At 44.5% G+C, this 17,777-nt stretch overlaps 1 protein-coding gene across 1 annotated transcript in view; it reads left to right on the top strand.

The window, feature by feature from the left end:
- Positions 1-250: 250 nt before the first annotated feature.
- Positions 251-17,777, top strand: part of TDRD1 (tudor domain containing 1) — a 38,954-nt gene continuing 21,427 nt past the window's right edge. Inside the window, exons 1-9 of the mRNA XM_062215195.1 lie at positions 251-548; positions 2,935-2,984; positions 8,581-8,725; positions 12,372-12,477; positions 13,504-13,567; positions 14,343-14,447; positions 14,653-14,835; positions 15,196-15,339; positions 16,537-16,708. Of these exons, the coding sequence (XP_062071179.1) occupies positions 251-548; positions 2,935-2,984; positions 8,581-8,725; positions 12,372-12,477; positions 13,504-13,567; positions 14,343-14,447; positions 14,653-14,835; positions 15,196-15,339; positions 16,537-16,708 (1,267 nt within the window). The remainder of the gene's footprint in view (positions 549-2,934; positions 2,985-8,580; positions 8,726-12,371; positions 12,478-13,503; positions 13,568-14,342; positions 14,448-14,652; positions 14,836-15,195; positions 15,340-16,536; positions 16,709-17,777) is intronic.

The raw sequence follows: 17,777 nt of genomic DNA, 5'->3' as shown, positions 1-17,777 counted from the left end.
TGAGGCCAGTCTTTGGATGTGGCTTGCATTGGTGTTTTGTTGGTCTGTGGTTGCATTCCGTTAAGTGTGGAGTCTGCGGTTATCCTTAGAGGATCGTCCCGTGCTTATGCCTCTAGGCCAGATTTGCTGGCTTGGTTCTGTCTACTTGATGAATGAAGTCACTTGTGCCTGCTGTTCTACTTCTGTAATTAAAAGTTGCCTCTTTAATGTATTTCTTTCCTCAGACTTCTGTGTGAAATTGGCAGTTAATATGCTGCCGAGAAATAATTTGGAAACGTCTACTTGCAAAATGACAGAGGCATTTAATTTTGAGAAAGGTGAAAGCAAGCTTCCGCCACGGGATTCTTTGAGAAGTCCTAGAGCCCATCATAACCATCCTAATTTCAGGTTGAAAAGCCCAGAGAATATAATTAAAAAGAACAATTTTTTGCTTTCTGAGCAAACCAAACAATATCTGGCGAGTCAAGAAGACAATTTGGCATCGTCACACCCTAATGGCATCAATGGAGAAGTAGGCCCCAGAGCAGAAGGGAAGACACTGCCTGCAGGTGAGTGCGGACTGCGCGATGACTGCCTCCTGAGTCTAGGTTTCTGGCACTTCTGGCAAACGACTGCCTGATGGTATTTGCCTTTAATTGTTAATTTAGAAGGGAAAATCAGATTCTGAGTAACTACCTTTGGCTTGCTTAATAACGGAATCCTGGGGAGAAAATGTCTACAGGTGAGATTTTTTTTTCCCTCCCCACAGTCAGAGAATTGGACCGGGCAGATGTGTAGAAATGTGCTAAGCACTGGCATTGACTTTGCTTTCTTTTTTTTAAAGGTGTCCTAAAGATTGGCCGTATTTTTTAAAACACAGTGCAAAATATTTGCATCTAATAGCTCACAAGGATATGTACTCCTATATCTAAGATACAGGCATGTTTCCTATGATACCTCATTCCTTGGGTCTGATTTTTGAAAACTTGGTTTTTTAGAGAAACTAGGATCTAGTGGAATTGAGTCTCTTTGAATGTTTATGAAACAATTTATTAACCTGGTTGTGTTGTAATTCTCAGAATGTGGCTGTTTTCCTAATAACGTTCAAACATGATTTTCTTTTTTTTTTTTTTTTTGTCCTGGCTATACACTGGTGGTACAGAAGCAAGGTGGCTGAACCGCTAGTGCCTCGAAGCTCGACTTAGGGCTGGGTGCCAGCTGGGGCCAGTGATCAGTGAGCTTTTCATAGCCGTGCACTGGGAGTTAAACAGAAGTGCCAATTTAAAATGTCCTTGATGGAACAGTAAAAATGATTGGTTTTATTAAATCTTGCCCCTCTGTACAGGTATTTTAGTGTTTTGTGTAATGGATGTGAATTAACTCCTAAGTTCTGCATACTTGAAGTAGGAAAAGCAAGGTGGTTATTTGAGGTGTGACCTGAGGGGAACCTTTTTCTTGCAATATCCTTTGTACTTGAATGACAGAGTAGTTATTCAGACCTAGAAATCTAGCCAACGTTTTCTGGAAAAAAAAAAAAAATCAACAAAGTGAGCCTGTCACTTCAGGGAAAACCACTGACTGTTTTGCTACTGGTGATAAAATCAGTTTACTTCAGAGCAGATTGGAGTTTTGGGAAACTTGTGTCTGCCACTGTGAGCGCCAGAGTTTCCTGGTGAGATGCATGCTGATATTAACACATGAATTCTGTTTTTAAAGACTTACTTATTTGAAAGAGAATTAAAAGTTAACTGGTTGACTCTCCCAGATGGCCACAACAGCCAGACCTGGGCTGGGCCCAAGTTCAGAGCTTCATCCAGGCCTCTCACATGGGTGCAGGGGCCGAAGCACTTGGGCCAGCTTCTGCTTTCCCAGATGCATTAGCTGGGAGCTGGATGGGGAGCGGAGTAGCGTGGACTCCAGCGTACACACGGGTGGAAGTTGTTAGCTTGACCTGCTGCACCACAATGCTGGCTCCCAGTCAGTGGGTTCTAGTGTAACCGTATGAAAAGCTCATTGGTGTGGCCTTAGAGTCCACACTGTGATTAACCTTTAAACTACCACTTGTATTTCAGTATTAAAATATCCACAGTTATCTGAAAAGACCATGAAATACTTCTGCTGTAACTGCCTGTGTAAGGCCCAATTTTCAACAGTCTTCTGTTAAGCCAGACAGTAAAAGGGCAAAAATGGAAAGCTCTTTTCACTATAATTTTTTTTTGAAAATTTAAAAAAACTATGTAAACAATTAAAGCATTTTATTTTTCAATGAATATTTTCAAACTTAGTTTTCATAAATATAGTAAATATCAACAGATATAATAAACCATGTAAATAAAAGTTCTTTGGGGGTCCTCGGTAATTTTTTTTTTTTTTTAAGTATTTGAGAGGTAGAGTTAGAGACAGTGAGAGGAATAGACCGAGAGAAAGGTCTTCCTTCTGCTGGTTTACTCCCCCACAGCGCCGATCTGAAACCAGGAGCTTCCACCAGGTCTCCGATGTGTGTGCAGGGCCCCAAGCACTTGGGCCATCTTTGCTTTCCCAGGCCATAGCAGAGAGCTGGATTGGAGGAGGAGCAGCCAGAACTTGAACTGGTGCCCGTATGGGATATTGGTGCTGTAGGCAGAAGATTAACTGTGCCACAGTGCTGGCCCTGGTAAATTTTTAAGAGTGTAAAAGGAGTTTTATGAGTTCAAAAAGTTGGAGAATTACTGTCTTCCAGATGGAGAAAGTTAACACTGAGAAGCAGGGAGCAATGGTCAAGGAACTCTGATGAGTTCCTGTTTTCCATTAGGAGAAGTAGGATGTTGCCTGTTTCTGATGCAGCTATAAAGTGATTATGGTCTAACCCTGTTTTTTTTTTTTTTTTTTGAATACTATTTAATTATGCTGTTTTGCATGATCAGGAATAAAAAGTAATATTTGGCTTTTATTAGAAATTGTGTTTTTGCTTCCCAGGAAACTCACTATCACCATTACATATTGGAAATAATTCACCACCCAAAGAAGTAAGTACTCAAAAGTTACTTTTTAATCTTTCTCATATTAGTTTAAGAGTCTGAACACATTTTTGCCTTGTGTTAATAAAGAAATACTCAATTTGTAGGTGTCACTCAAGGTCAGACTTCCTTTTTTTTTTTTTTTTTTTTTTTTTAAAGATTTATCTATTTATTTGACAGGCAGAGTTACACAGTGAGAGAAAGATAGAAAGGTCTTCCACCCGATGGTTCATCCCCAAAATGGCCGCAACGGCCAGTGCTGCGCCGATCGGAAGTCAGGAGCCAGGTGCCTCTTCCTGGTCTCCCATGCAGGTGCAGGGGCCCAAGTACCTGGGCCATCCTCCACTGCCCTCCTGGGCCACAGCAGAGAGCAGGACTGGAAGAGGAGCAACCGGGACTAGAACCTGGCGCCCATATGGGATGTCAGCGCCGCAGGTGAAGGATGAACCTAGAGCGCCACAGTGCCGGCCCCAGATTCCCTTTTCTTTAACCTACTAACTTTAAAAACATTATAGAGCATTTCCTTTTAGGTAAGTAGAGTCACGTGAAGTTGAAAGAAGTAGTGGTAATCCTGGGTAGCCTTTGGCCAGCTTTGCCCAGTGGTGACAAGCTGCAGAGCACTGACCTTGATATACTCAGGATACAGAACGTTCCTTCACTACGAGGGTCCCTGTTGTGTCTTTTTAGAGCCACACCTTCCTGCCTCCTGCTCTTATCTTCCTCCTCAATTCCAGGCAGCTACTCATTTCATAATCTGTATTTCTACAATTTGGCCATTTTGAGAATGTTGTATAAATGAAATCAGACAGTATTTAAACTTTTGAGACTGACTTTCATTCTTCATGTGGTTTTCTGGAGATTGATCCAGGTTGGTATATGTATCAATACTTTGATCTTTTCTATTGCTGAGTAGCCTTCTGTGATACAGAGAGCTTGTTGAAGCATGCACCCGTCAAAGTATATCTGGCTTGTTTCCACTTTGGGCTGTTAAAAAATAGTGCTCAATATATTCATGTACAGGGTTTTATGTGGTAAGGATAAATGTCCAGGGGTGCAACTGCTGGGTCATAGAGTTAGATGCATGTTTTGTTTTCAAGAAATCACCAAATTGTTTTCCAGAGCAACTATACTATTTAATGCTTTCACCAAGAGTGTATGTGAGATGCATTTGATGTTGTTAGTTTTTTGTTTTTGTTTTTGTTTTTGTTTTTTTTTTTTAAAGGCTGAGTTAGAAGAGAGAGATTGGTTGATCTTTCATCCGCTGGTTCACTCCCCAAGTGGCCACAATGGCCAGGGCTGGGCCAGACCAAAGTCAGAAGCCTGGAACTTCTTCCAGGTCTCCCACATTGGGTACAGGGGCCCAAGGACCTGGGACACCTGCTGCTTTTTTCCTAGGTGCATTAGCAAGGAGCTGGACCCGAAGTGGAGCAGCCAGGATTCAAAACGGTGCCCATATGAAATGCCAGCATTGTAGACAGCAGCCTAACCTATGCCACAATGCCAGCCCCAGTATTTTTGTTTTACTCCTTGTTCTAGGTGTGTAGTAATACCTCATTGTGTGTTTTTTTTTTCTCATTGTGGTTTTAACATATTTCCCTAATGAATAATGATCTTAAACATCTGCTTGTGGTCTGTATGTACTTGTGGATAAGATGTTTGTCTTTTGGCCATTTTCGAATTGGATTTTTTTTTTTTTTTTTTTTTTGCTATTGGGTTTTTAAGATTCTTCATATATTTCAGTTGTTACTTTGTCAAATATGTGATTGGCAAGTATTTTTTCCTTGTCTAGCTTCTCTTTTTAGTCTCTTAAATTGAATGGATACAGTTGATCAATTTTTGGTTGAATTAAATGGAATTATGCTTTTGATGTCAAGTCCACGAACATTTTGCTACTATTGACCTCAAGATGCTATTTTGAAAAAAAGTTTCAGTGTTTTAAATTTTGCACCAAAGTTTTTATTCCTGTGGTTGTCCAGTTGCTCCAGTGCCATTTGTTGAAAATCTTTCCTCTCTTCACCAATTCCACAGTCTTGGTTATTGGAGCTATATAATAAATAAATCTTGAAATTGGGTAGAGTGATTCTTCCCACTTTTTTTCAAAATAGTTTTTGTTATACTAGTTCCTTTTCCTTCAGACAGATCATTTAGAATAATTTTTGCTGGGATTTTGATAGGGATTGCTTTAAACCTGTATATCAGTTTGGGAATTACATCTTTGTGTTGAATCTTCCAATCCATTAATGTAAGTCTCCAATTATGTAAAACATTGTTTTCTTTCACTTTGTAGTTTGTAGCTTTTAAGTCCTGTCTATATATGGTTTGTTAGATTTACACATAAACATTTCATTTTTTGAGTGATTGTGAGTACTAGTTTTTATATTTGTGTGTCCCCATTTTTTTTTAAAGATTTGTTTGTTTATTTGAAAGGCAGAGACAGAGAAAGGTCTTCCATCCGCTGGTTCACTCCCCTAGATGGTTGCAATGGCCAGAGCTGAGCTGATCTGAAGTCAGGCACTTTCTCCGGGTCTCCCACACGAGTGCAGGAGCCCAAGCACTTGGGCCGTCTCCTACTGCTTTCCCAGACTATAGCAGAGAGCTGGATTGGAAGTAGAGCAGCCAAGACTCGAACCGGTGCCCATATGGTATGCCGTCACTGGAGGCAGTGGCATTTACCCGCTACACCACAGTGCTGGCCTCCATACTTATTTCTAATCTATACCAATAGGACTTGGTTTTATCTTATATCTTGTGACCTTGCTAAAATCACTTATTGTAGGAATCTTTTTTAGTTTCTTTGCAGTGTTTGGCATAGACAATCATATCCTGAAGTAGGAATAGTTTTACTTCTTTCCTTTCAATATATATGCCTTTTGTTTTCTTCTTTTCTCATGCTACTGCACTGGCAAGAAATTTTAGCACTATGTTGAATGAGAGTGGTAACAGTGGTTATGTCTTGCCTGGTTTCCACTCTTAAAAAGCATTCAGTATTTCACTGTTAAGTACAGTGTTAGCTGTAGGTTTGTTGTAGGTGCTTTCTATTAAATTGAAGTTTTCTGTACTACTTTTCTGATGGTTTTTATCATGAATAGTTGTTAAATTATTTAAAATGCTTTTACTGCACTGATTGGTAGTGATTTTTTTCCCCTTTAGCCTGTTAGTTTGGTGTGTTATATTGATATTTTGAATATTTAACCAGTTTTGCATCCCAGGGATAAACCTCATTTGGTCGTGATGTATAATTCTTTTACATATTGTTGGATTTTACTTGATAAAATTTTTATGAGGCTTTTTAAAAAAATTTTTTTATTTGAAAGAGTTACACAGAGAAAGGAGAGGCAGAGAGAGAAAGGTCTTCCATCTGCTGGTTCACTCCCCAATTGGCTGCAATGGCCGGAGCTGTGCCGATCCGAAGCCAGGAGCTTCTTCCTGGTTTTCCACACAGGTGCAGGGGCCCAAGAACTTGGGACATCTTCTACTGCTTTCCCAGGCCATAGAGAGCTGGATGGGAAGTGGAACAGCCAGGACTTGAACTGGCGCCCATATGGGATGCGGGCGCTTCAAGCCAGAGCGTTAATCCACTGCACCACAGCACTGGCCACATGAGGCTTTTTAAAAATGTTTTTAAGACTTATTTATTTGAAAGGCAGAGTACAGAGTGACAGTGTGTGTGTGTGTGTGGGGGGGGGGGTGGTGGTGCATGAAATACATCTTCCTTCTACTGGTTCATTTCCCAAATGGCTGCAATAGCTGTGGCTGGGCCAGGCCAAAGCCAGGAACCAAGAACTCCATCCTGATCTCTCACAAGTACTTGGGCCGTTATATGCTGCCTCCCTGGCTCATTAGGAGGAAGCTGGATTGGAAGTGAAGTACCAGGGACTTGAACTAGGCACTGTAACATGGGATGGGTGGTCCAAACTGCAGCTTAACCTGCTATACCACAATGCCTGCCCCTTGTTATTTTTTAAATTTAAATTTAAAGTCAGAGAGGAAGAGACAGAGAAAGTTCTCCCGTTCACTGGTTCACTTCCCAGATTCTTGCCATAGGTGGGCCTGAGTCAGGCTGAAGCCAGTTTAGATCTCCCATGTGGAGGACAAGGACTCGGCTACTCGAGCCATCACCCGTTGCCTCCTAGAGGGTGCATTCAGCAGGGAGGGGGAATCAGAAGCCGAGCTCACACGTGAACCCAGGCCCTCTGATAGGTGTGCAGGTGTCCAAGTGGCACCTTAACAGCTGTGCCAAGTGCCTGCACCTCTATAGCTATTTCAACTTGGCTTTAATCAGCTTCCTCTGATACCATCCGTGTGGGTGAGGGGAGGCTATCTTGTTAACAAGTGGGGCAGATGTCCAAGTTCTCCCCCTTCCTCTGTTGACACCAACTGGGGAGCTTTTCTGTTGGGTGAGGGTGGGAGTTTCAGTTTCCTCTAGGCCCAATACCTTCCTGGCTGTGAGTGGTTGGTGCGTTATTCCTGATCCCTGTGTGGTCTCTACTGACAACAAGGGTGGGAAGAGGGTGGATTAGAGGGAGGGGGTTTTGGGAATAGAGTGTGATTAAATACCCTGCCTTTCCTGAGGCCTCCTGTGATACCACGCAGTGGGGGCTGGGGCACTTGGTTACTGCCACACGGAAGAGCAGGTTCCCCATGCCATGGAGAGCCTTGTCTGCCGCTGCCTCGCCCCTGGGGTGGTGTGTCCCTCCTCTGTGGGCCTTCTGTGATACCACCCCAGTGAGAGAGGCTTGGGGGCACCTGATCATAGCCTCGAGAGTGGAAGTTCAGGCTTCCTGCTCTACCTTTGCTGCTGGGAGTGGGGCCACAGTGTCTTCTGTGGTGACTGTCTGGAGGCAGCAGGTAGCTGGTGAGCGCTCTGTCTTGCTGGCCTAGCACTTTCCTGGTGCTTTGGCTGGAAGCTGGTTTTTCATTGTGAGTGCCATTTGGTGCTTGAGTTGCTGGCTTCTGCAGCATCCAGTCTGGGATATAAGAGACAAAAAGGAAACCCAGAGAATTTGCCACCAGGTCCTTTTTTGGGTCAGAAGTTCCCTTGCCAGCCTGTCACATTCTCTTCCCCCGTTTTCCTTGTCCTCTCATGCTTGCTTTGTATACAAGTTCAGAGCATTTAGTACTTAATCGCAGGAATAGGGAAAAGTACATGTACTCTGTCTGACCAGAAGAGGGAATCTCGAATCTAGTGTTTAAAAGAGGAAGTCATTATCAAGTTTTTTTTTTTGTTTGTTTGTTTTGTTTGTTTGTTTTTGACAGGCAGAGTGGACAGTGAGAGAGAGAGAGAGAGAAAGGTCTTCCTTTGCCATTGGTTCACCCTCCAATGGCCGCTGCGGCCGGTGCACCACACTGATCCGAAGGCAGGAGCCAGGTGCTTCTCCTGGTCTCCCATGGAGTGCAGGGCCCAAGCACTTGGGCCATCCTCCACTGCATTCCCAGGCCACAGCAGAGAGCTGGCCTGGAAGAGGGGCAACCGGGACGGAATCCGGCGCCCCGACCGGGACTAGAACCCGGTGTGACGGTGCCGCAAGGCGGAGGATTAGCCTATTGAGCCGTGGCGCCAGCCTCATTATCAAGTTCTAATACTGTTCTTCTCTGTTCCTGATAGAAGCCCAGCAACAATGTGCCTCCTACAAAGTCAAAAAAACTGCACAAGGTGACTGAGAACTCTCTGTCCATCAGTAACCCAGCGCTCTTCACCTCCTTGGCACCGCCTGTTCGGTCCACAACTTGCCATCGCTGCGGCCTGTTTGGTGAGCATCTTGTCCTAGATGCCTGTTGGCTTATTCTACACATTTGAGAAACATTTTTATTGTGGTGAATGTTAAACATCTAAAGTGTAAACAGGTGTGTGTGCGCATTGTCTACTCGCTGCTCGGCATCAACAGCTGTCAGCTGTTCCTCCTCCTCGGTATCTTCCTACTCTTCCTGCTTCCTCTCACACGTGCTGCTTTAATGAACTGTGGAGGTGAAGGTTTGCAGAGCTTGAAACAAACGAACTCATAGCCCTGTCAAGACGCGGGGATATTTCTCATGTCCTTCCCAGTCACCAGACCCCCAGGGGCAACTGCTGCTTTCTTCACCATAAGTAATTTTGTCTTAGTTTTTTTTTTTTTTTAAAGATTTATTTACTTGAAAGTCAGAGAAGGAGAGACAGAGAGAGGTCTTCCGTCCACTGGTTCACCCCCCAATTGGCTGTAACAGCCAGAGCTGTGCTGATCTGAAGCTGGGAACCAGGAGTTTCCTCCCAGTCTCCCACGTGGGTGCAGGGACCCAAGGACTTGGGCCATCCTCCACTGCTTTCTCAGGCCATAGCAGAGAGCTGGATCGGAAGTGGAAGCGGCCGGGACTCAAATCGGCACCCATATGGGATGCCGGCGGTACAGCGGGTTAAAGCCCTGACCTGAAGCACCAGCATCCCATATGGGCACCGGTTTGAGTCCCGGCTGTTCCTCTTCCGATCCAGCTCTCTGCTATGGCCTGGAATAACAGTAGAAGATGGCCCAAGTCCTTGGGCTTCTGCACCCCGTGGCAGACCTGGAAGAAGCTCCTGGCTTCAGATCGGCTCAGCTCTGGCCATTGCAGCCATCTGGGGAGTGAACTAGCGGATGGAAGACCTCTCTGTCTCTACCTCTCTCTGTAACTCTCTTTCAAATAAATCTTTTAAAAAAAGAATAATATTTTGGAGATTGATTCATTTTGCATGTATCAGTTATTTTTGTTAATTGCTGAGTAGCATTCCATTGTAAGGTTATTTATCACAATTTGGGTTGTTTTTTTTTTTTTGGTTGATGGATACAATTACATGTATTTAGTGTTTTGATACAGTTGGTTAATCTGTACTATTGATAAACATTTTGGTTAAGTCCAGGTTTGGGCTGTTACAAATAGAGCTCTCTCAATATTTATATACAAGTCCTTGTGTGGCTGTATCTTTTTATGTTTCTTGGGTACATTCCTTGCGTAGAATTGCTGAGCCTAAGGGCTGCTGTAACTTGATGAGAAACTGTCAGGCCATCTTCCAAAGGGGTGTAGCTGTTTGACATTCCCACTGGAGTTTAGTTCTGCTTACTTCCCTTTGTGGTCAACGTTTGGTGTTAGTGTTTTTTAGTTGTAGCCCTTCTCATGACCGTGAAATGGCACCTCTAGTGATTTTTTTTTTTTTTTGACAGGCAGAGTGGACAGTGAGAGAGAGACAGAGAGAAAGGTCTTCCTTTTTGCCGTTGGTTCACCCTCCAATGGCCGCCGCGGTAGCGCGCTGCGGCCAGCGCACCGCGCCGTTCCGATGACAGGAGCCAGGTCCTTATCCTGGTCTCCCATGGGGTGCAGAGCCCAAGCACTTGGGCCATCCTCCACTGCACTCCCTGGCCACAGCAGAGAGCTGGCCTGGAAGAGGGGCAACCGGGACAGGATCGGTGCCCCGACCGGGACTAGAACCCGGTGTGCCGGCGCCGCAAGGCGGAGGACTAGCCTGTTGAGCCACGGCGCCGGCCACCTCTAGTGATTTTTAATTTGAGGTTCACTCAGGATAAGTGTGCTTGAGCAGTTATTCATGGTTATTTAAATATTTAGCTTATTCTTTTATTTTAAAGAAATGAACACCCATTTTTTTTTTTTTAAGATTTATTTACTTACTTGAGAGGCGGAGAGATGGAGAGAGAAAGATTTTTCCACCCACTGGTTCACTCCTCAAATGGCCACAATGGTTGGAGCTGGGCCGATCTGAAGCCAAGAGTCAGATCTCTTACAGATCTCCCATGTGGATGCAGGGGCCCAAGCACTTGGGCCATCTTCTGCTTTCCCAGGCCATCTTTAGGGAGCTGGATCAGAAGTGGAGCAGCTGGGTCTTGAACTGGCACTCATGGGCTGCTGGCACTGCAGATGCATGCTTAAACTACAGCACTGACACCTTAATGTTTCTTTAAAAATTTTTTTTGTTTGTTTTGAAACTTTATTTGAAAGGCAGAGACAGACAGGGAGAGAGATCTTTGATTGCTGGTTCACTTCCCAAATACCTGTAACAGCCAAGCCTGCCCCAGACTGAAGTCTGCAGTCTAGAACTCCATCTGGGTTCCCATGTGGGTGGCAGGGACCCAAGTACTTGAGCCATCACCTGCTGCCTTCTAGGGTGTACATTAGTGGGAAACTGGATTGGGAGCAGAGTAGCTGGGACTCGAACCCAGCACTCCAATATGTGATGTGGGCATCTTAACTGGCAACTTAACCACTTCGCCACACGCCTGTCCCAGCATCTTTGTTTTTATTGGTCAGTTCCTTTTAGGGTGGAAGCATTTGAGGCTCTCCTGGTTATGTTGTTGTTTCATTGTTTTTATTTATTTTTAGATAACCTTTTTTTCTACTTGGATACTGATTGAATTTTTAAAATATCTATTTAAAAATCTTCCTGGATTTCTCTAAGTGTGTTTTCCCTCACCATTTGTAAGCCATTTCAGTCTGCTTGCACAAGTCCATTTCACTATAGTACAGTTCTGTTTCCTTTGATCACTCCTTTTGTAATGTGTGTGATAGGCTGTATTTTAGCAAAGTCAGGTGTGCGTCCAGTCTGACCTCCCTTTCATGTTTTCATCAATGCAGTCATTTTTCTCTGCATTTTGAGAGACCCTCAAAGGTGTACCCAGGATGGACTTTTGGCATAGCAGCTCAGATACCTGCATCACACATTGGGATGCCTGGGTTTGATATAACCACCTTGCTGATGGAGAGCCTGAGACCCATGTTGATGGCTCAAGTGCCTGGGATGCTGCGACCCATGTGGGAGGCCTGGATTGAGTTCCTGGCACTCTGTTTTGGCCTTGGCCCAGACCTGGTGGTCATTGGCATTTGGGGAGTGAACAAGTCTGTCTGTCCTCCTCTTTTTTTAAAGTATAATCCTTTTTTTTTTTTTTTTTTTTTTTTTTTTTTTTTTTTTTTACAGGCAGAGTTAGACAGTGAGAGAGAGACAGAGAGAAAGGTCTTCTTTCTGTTCACCCCCAGAAGGCTGCTATGGCTGGCGCACTGCGCCAATCCGAAGCCAGGAGCCAGGTGCTTCCTCCTGGTCTCCCATGCGGATGCAGGGCCCAAGCACTTGGGCTGTCCTCCACTGCTTTCCCGAGCCACAGCAAAGAGCTGGCCTGGAAGAGGAGCAACCGAGACAGAATCTCGCGCCCCACTCAGGACTAGAACCAGGGGTGCCAGCGCCACAGGTGGAGGATTAGCCTAGTGAGGCGTGGCACCAGCCTATAATCTTAACACCTAATCATAAACAGCATGATTGTGTTCAGTTAGTTTTTTGGTGTGGTTAAGGTGATGATGTTTGACGTATGTAGTCTTTGAAAATGTTTCGATCTTGCCAAGTATTTGGGAGACGGCATTGATGGTGATATGGGTTGTGCTCCTCAGGTTCACTGAGGTGTTCTCAGTGCAAGCAAACGTACTACTGCTCCACGGCGTGCCAGAGGAGGGACTGGTCGGCTCACAGCATTGTGTGCAAACCTGTGCAGCAAAAGTGAGTGCTCCGATACTTTGATCCTTAGGGGATTTTTTTTTTCCTGACTGAATAAGGGTCCCAATCAGTGAGGCAGGCCACAGCTATGTAGAAGTTGTTCCCCTTATTTATTGAGATAGACCAGATGTACAGATCTGAAGTCAGTGGCTCTGCCAACTTAGCTTTTGTGGATCTAGTTTTACTAGGTAATACATATTAAGACTTAGAATCTTAAGTGAGTTTTTTTTCTCCAGTAACTAGAGCTTTAGAAGGTCTTACTTTTCTTTTCTTTTTTTTTTTTTTTAAGATTTTATTTATTTGAAAGACAGAGTTAGAGAGGTAGAGACAGGGAGGTCTTCCATCCGCTGGTTTACTCCCCAGATGGCCACAATGGCCGGAGCTGAGCTGATCCGAAGCCAAGAGCCCCAGGAACTTCCTCCCAGTCTCCCATGTGGGTGCAGAGGCCCAATGACTTGGGCCATCTTCCACATCTATCCCAAGCCATAGCAGAGAGCTGGACTGAAGAGGAGCAGCTGGGACTAGAACTGGCGCCCATATGGGATGCCGGTGCTTCAGGCCAGGGTTTTAACCTGCTGTGCCATGGCGCCGGCCCCAGGTCTTACTTATCATCATGTATGCTTCTCTGAAATTTAATAAGCTGGAATTGTGACAGTGCATCCTGAATTGTGATTTTCAAATCGATCTTATGCAGGTGACAGTTGCCAGTTTACAAAACTGTTTCACATGTGACCTCGTTTGGTGCTCAGAACCCTGTGTAGGTAGGAGAGGGATTCTCTCTGCTGCACAGATAGACAGTTGAGGCTTGCAGACTGACTCTGTCTCCTGGAAGCAGCAGGCCTGTGCTCACCCAGGGTGGGAATTCCATACCTGGGATTGTATTTTGTGACTACTCTGGTTCTCCCCGGAAGAAGGTGCTTCATTTGCTCTTTCTGGATGTTGTTCATTAGGGAGTTGACACAATTGTGATTTACGGCTGCTCCTCCTAATTGTCTCTGTACTATTATAAAATCATTAATTTTATTTCAGTGTCCACAAGCTTGAAGATAATAAATCACCCTTTGAAACAAAAAACGTGGAAGTGAAAAATGAGGTATGGTGTATATTTACATTTTGTCTGTAGGGTAAATTTTAAATGTTCCCCCATTGTTAAGAAAATGTAAGCTAACAAATATTTTTGGATGTTTTTCTACATTTTACCAGTGTTTAAAAACCAAAATTTTGTGGTAAATGTGTAAACAAATTAGTGATGGGATTTGGTGACTCTTGGGGAATTTTGAGAATCATTCATTTCCAGACTTTTTTCTAAAAAAGGCCTGAGCTGGCTGCGTCTCAGCACACTGTCGTTTGGCTGGTTGGGGAGGTGGTGCTGCAGCCCCAGCTGCGTGGGATCTCGAGCTTTGTCGATCACCTGCCCTCTGGCAACACCCGTTACTAAGGAGCCTTGTCTGTGGAGATAGCTCTCCTCCATCTAGATGCATTTATTCAAATCATCCCTAATCCAAAAAACACCTGTGATGTCCAACTTGTATTTATAGTTTGCCTAGCTGCTCTTAGCTCCTGGTTTAATAAAAGTAGTTTTGATTTTCTCAGATACTCGTTCTTTTAAAAAGTGGACCACATTCCCCCCTACACACTTTTTATTTTGCTTTATTTTTTAACAAAATATACATGATCTTCATTGTCGTGGCCTCATTCCTGATGGTTCCCAGTGCTGTGGCTTCCGTGACGCTGGAGGCCTTCACTGTTCTGTGTGTGCCTGCGTGAGCCCACGAGTCGGGCTTCTGTGGCCCTGGTTCTGGCATCAGTGGTCGCTGTGTTGTTGAAATGTGCTGTCGGTAACTCACTGTTGTATTTTCCCAAACCAGAATGGGTATCCACTGGGAGTTACTAAAGAGATAACTGTTTCTGCTGAGAAAACCATGCTTTCTGACTTGAGAAGTCTACAGCTCAAGAAGACCATGGAAATTAAGGTATTTAGTTTCCACGGACAGAAATGCAAGAAGTATAGGTTTTTGTCTCCTCGTTTCCTATTTTTGAGTTTATAAGGTAGCTACAAAATCTATCTGATTAATTTAACAAAGGTTGCCCAAAAATGCTCTTTTGTATCTTAGTTACAAAGCTTTGAGAAATGCAAGTTTGTATTCCTGGTGAATTATTCTTTTCTGTCTTTGAAAGGGTACAGTTACCGAATTCAAACACCCAGGTGACTTCCACGTGCAGTTGTATTCTTCAGAAGTTTTAGAATACATGAACCAGCTTTCTGTGAGCTTAAAAGAAACATACGCAGGTTTGGGGACTGATGAGGAGTATATCCCGGCGAAGGGGGAGGTCTGTGTCGCCAAGTACACGGCTGATCAGGTAACCTCTCACCAGGCGAGCAGCTCAGTGAGCCGGCTAAGCCCTCGCCGCTTGTATCCTCTCATGGACCCCAGAGCACTCAGTCATGCATGAGAAGGCTTGAAGCCGGGCTCTGCTCACCCCGCTCTCCCTTCCTCGGTCTCCCGTACTGGTCCCCTTTACTCCCCTGGCCCTAGCCCTCTTGAGCTCCCTCGGTGGGTTTCTGCATGGCTGGCTATAGGATGGAGAATGGAGCTGACTTGACTGGAGTGCGTCTGAGCAGGAAGGAGCCTTCCTTGGCCTGTCTGCGTGGGCTGGGGCCGTGGAAGGGGCTCTGGGAGAGGCTGTTGTGAAGCAGAGCCCCGCTGTGTTCACCTGCAGACCTGGAACAGGGTGGTGATCCAGGATGTGGATGCACTGCAGAAGGAGGCACACGTCTTATATATTGATTTTGGAAATGCAGAAACCATTCCAGTGAACAGAATTCGCCAGTTAAACAGAAGCATTGATTTATTTCCTCCTTGTGTGAGTCTCTTTCTCTTCCCAAGTTCCTAACAGTTTCTCAGAGGAGAGTTGATAATGTGTTGTTGGGTGCAGTGTACTGTTTACTTGTTGTATTCTGCCATGTTTTGTTGCATGTGTCTTGGCTGCTGTGTGAATGAACACTTGGTGGCTATCTTGGCTGCGTTTCTGTTAGATCTCATTGGCTAAGTGCTGCCTGATGCGAGGAGGTAACATTTCCAGGCACATCTTTTTAATCTGCTCTTTAAAGACAATCATTTAAATATTTATTGCATTATTTAGAAATGGCTTAAATTCATGTGTAGTTGTGTTAGGTAGGAAGTCAGTTATGAGCTTATGTGTGTGTGACAGGCCTAAAGAGAAGACATCTATATGCATCTGCATCTCAAAGTCATCCTAACAATGTTTCAGGGGAAGCCCAGATTTCGCATCCTGCCTGCCCTGCCCCCTTCTACCTGATAACCTGCCAGGTGGAGGCCCTCACCCCTCCTGCTTCCTGCCTGATAAATTTTCCACAATCTCCCAGATGCAGCCTAGTATCTGCATCTCAAACACCCTGCTCCCTTCCTCTGGTCTGATAACATTTGCATCCATAAAGTCCTTTGTTTCAGACCTTCAAGAGAAGTTTTTCTATTTACATCCAAAAAGCTCTTTGTTCCAAGAGGAGCAGAGGTGGGGAAGCAAGACCCATCTCCTTAAAAACCCCCAGCCTCATCTGGACTGTGCGCTCAGCTCTCTGCATCTTTGCTGAGCCGCCCGCCTGGCCTGGCCTGGCCAGGTGTTCTCTCCACTCACCCATGCAGCCCCGCTCTCCCCGAGTCTGAGCGACTGGGCACTCTCTCTCAGGTCCTGTCTGGAGAGGTGCCCATCCGTTTTTACGGATGTCCCTACCCTAATAAACTTTGCTACTTTTACCTCCCACTACTCTCTGTCTCACGCCTAAATTCTTTCTTGCGCGAAGACAAGAACCCTGCAATTTCTCCGGTAACATTTTGAGGATAATTATTGTCCTCTCATGAATTTCTGTATCTCCAGAACCAAAAGTAAGCATTATAGAATAGATCACTGGGGAAGACAAGTGATAATTGTGCTGGAAGTTGATGATTGGTAGCCTGCATGAGTAGATTGTCTTTGTAAAATAATTAGAAGGAATGTGTTAAACACCTAACTTTTGTAAACAACTCGCACACAATCTTTCAGGCCATAAAGTGCAGAGTGGCCAGTGTTATCCCAGCAGAGGGGAGCTGGAGCAGCGATTGCATCCAAACCATGAAGTCACTGTTAATGGAGCAATACTGCTCTATAAAGATTGTCGAAGTCTTGCAAGAGGACATGGTTACCTTTGCCGTTGATGTTACACTGCCAAGTTCAGGTAAGATCTGAGTCTGTCTGCTTTTTAAATTGAGTGCTTAATACAATGCCTCTGTGTCTGCATGTTCCTGGGGGAAGAAACAGAAACGCGAGGCAAGGCCATGGGAACTCCGAGTCATTCACACTAGGAGAGAGGCTGAGGCCTGGGCCCCTCCCTCCCTGCGTCTGGCAGCTAACAAAGACAGGGCACGAATTCGTAGAATCAGGTAGCTTACACGGCTGGACTTAGTGTGAAGATAAACAGATTATCCTTTTAATAGGACCATTCAAATGCCTGCTGATTTCCACTCCTTCATGGAGATGAATCCTTGGGTTTCTCATTCATTCGTCCTTGTCATCGTGCCTTTCTTTAAGCGGCCCTGGAGGAACTGTGTTTTCTTAGTGTACAGTATTGAAGTTGAGGAGATCTAAACGTTTTGGAATCTTGTTCTTGCATTCCCGGCTTCGCATCTGCTGCTAAATTACTTGGAGTATATGTGTGTAATTCCTTAGTTTCTAAGGTACTAGCCATCTACTTTTAAGAGACGAGCATTGCAGATGACTTGCTAGAAAATGCAGGTAAGCTGTGAAATGTAGTATAGAATTATGTGTTTTGTGTCTTCGTATGTTTCTCATTGTGATTTCAGCTTTTGGATATTATTTCAGGGAATTTGAAGTTCATGTCAATGCTGACTAACCCTTGCTTCAACCACACTTAGTCTGAAAAAGTAGTCTGTGTCTTAAGTTTATTTCTTCAGTGGCAGTACTCTAAGTGTAGTTGTGAAGTTCCTGTTACTCAGAATTTTAAAATGAGATCTTGTACATTTCTTGTACAATGAGTAAGGAATTTTGTCTCAGTTTTTTAAAAATTTATTTATTTGAAGGAGCATCAGTGAGAGAGGAATAGGCAAAACAAGAGAGAGAGATATTCCAACATGGGTGGCAAAGACCACTCCCAAAGGAGTTGGGCCATCATCATCTGCCTTCCCAGGCACATTAGCAGGAAACAGGATTGGAAGTAGAGCAGCCAGGACTCAAATTACTATATGGGATGCTGGCATCACAAGTGGTGGCTTAACCCACTATAATGC

Source organism: Lepus europaeus, chromosome 17, assembly GCF_033115175.1.
Source record: "Lepus europaeus isolate LE1 chromosome 17, mLepTim1.pri, whole genome shotgun sequence".
NCBI classification, from domain to species: Eukaryota; Metazoa; Chordata; class Mammalia; order Lagomorpha; family Leporidae; genus Lepus; species Lepus europaeus.
This window is presented reverse-complemented; position numbering and strand designations above follow the sequence as displayed.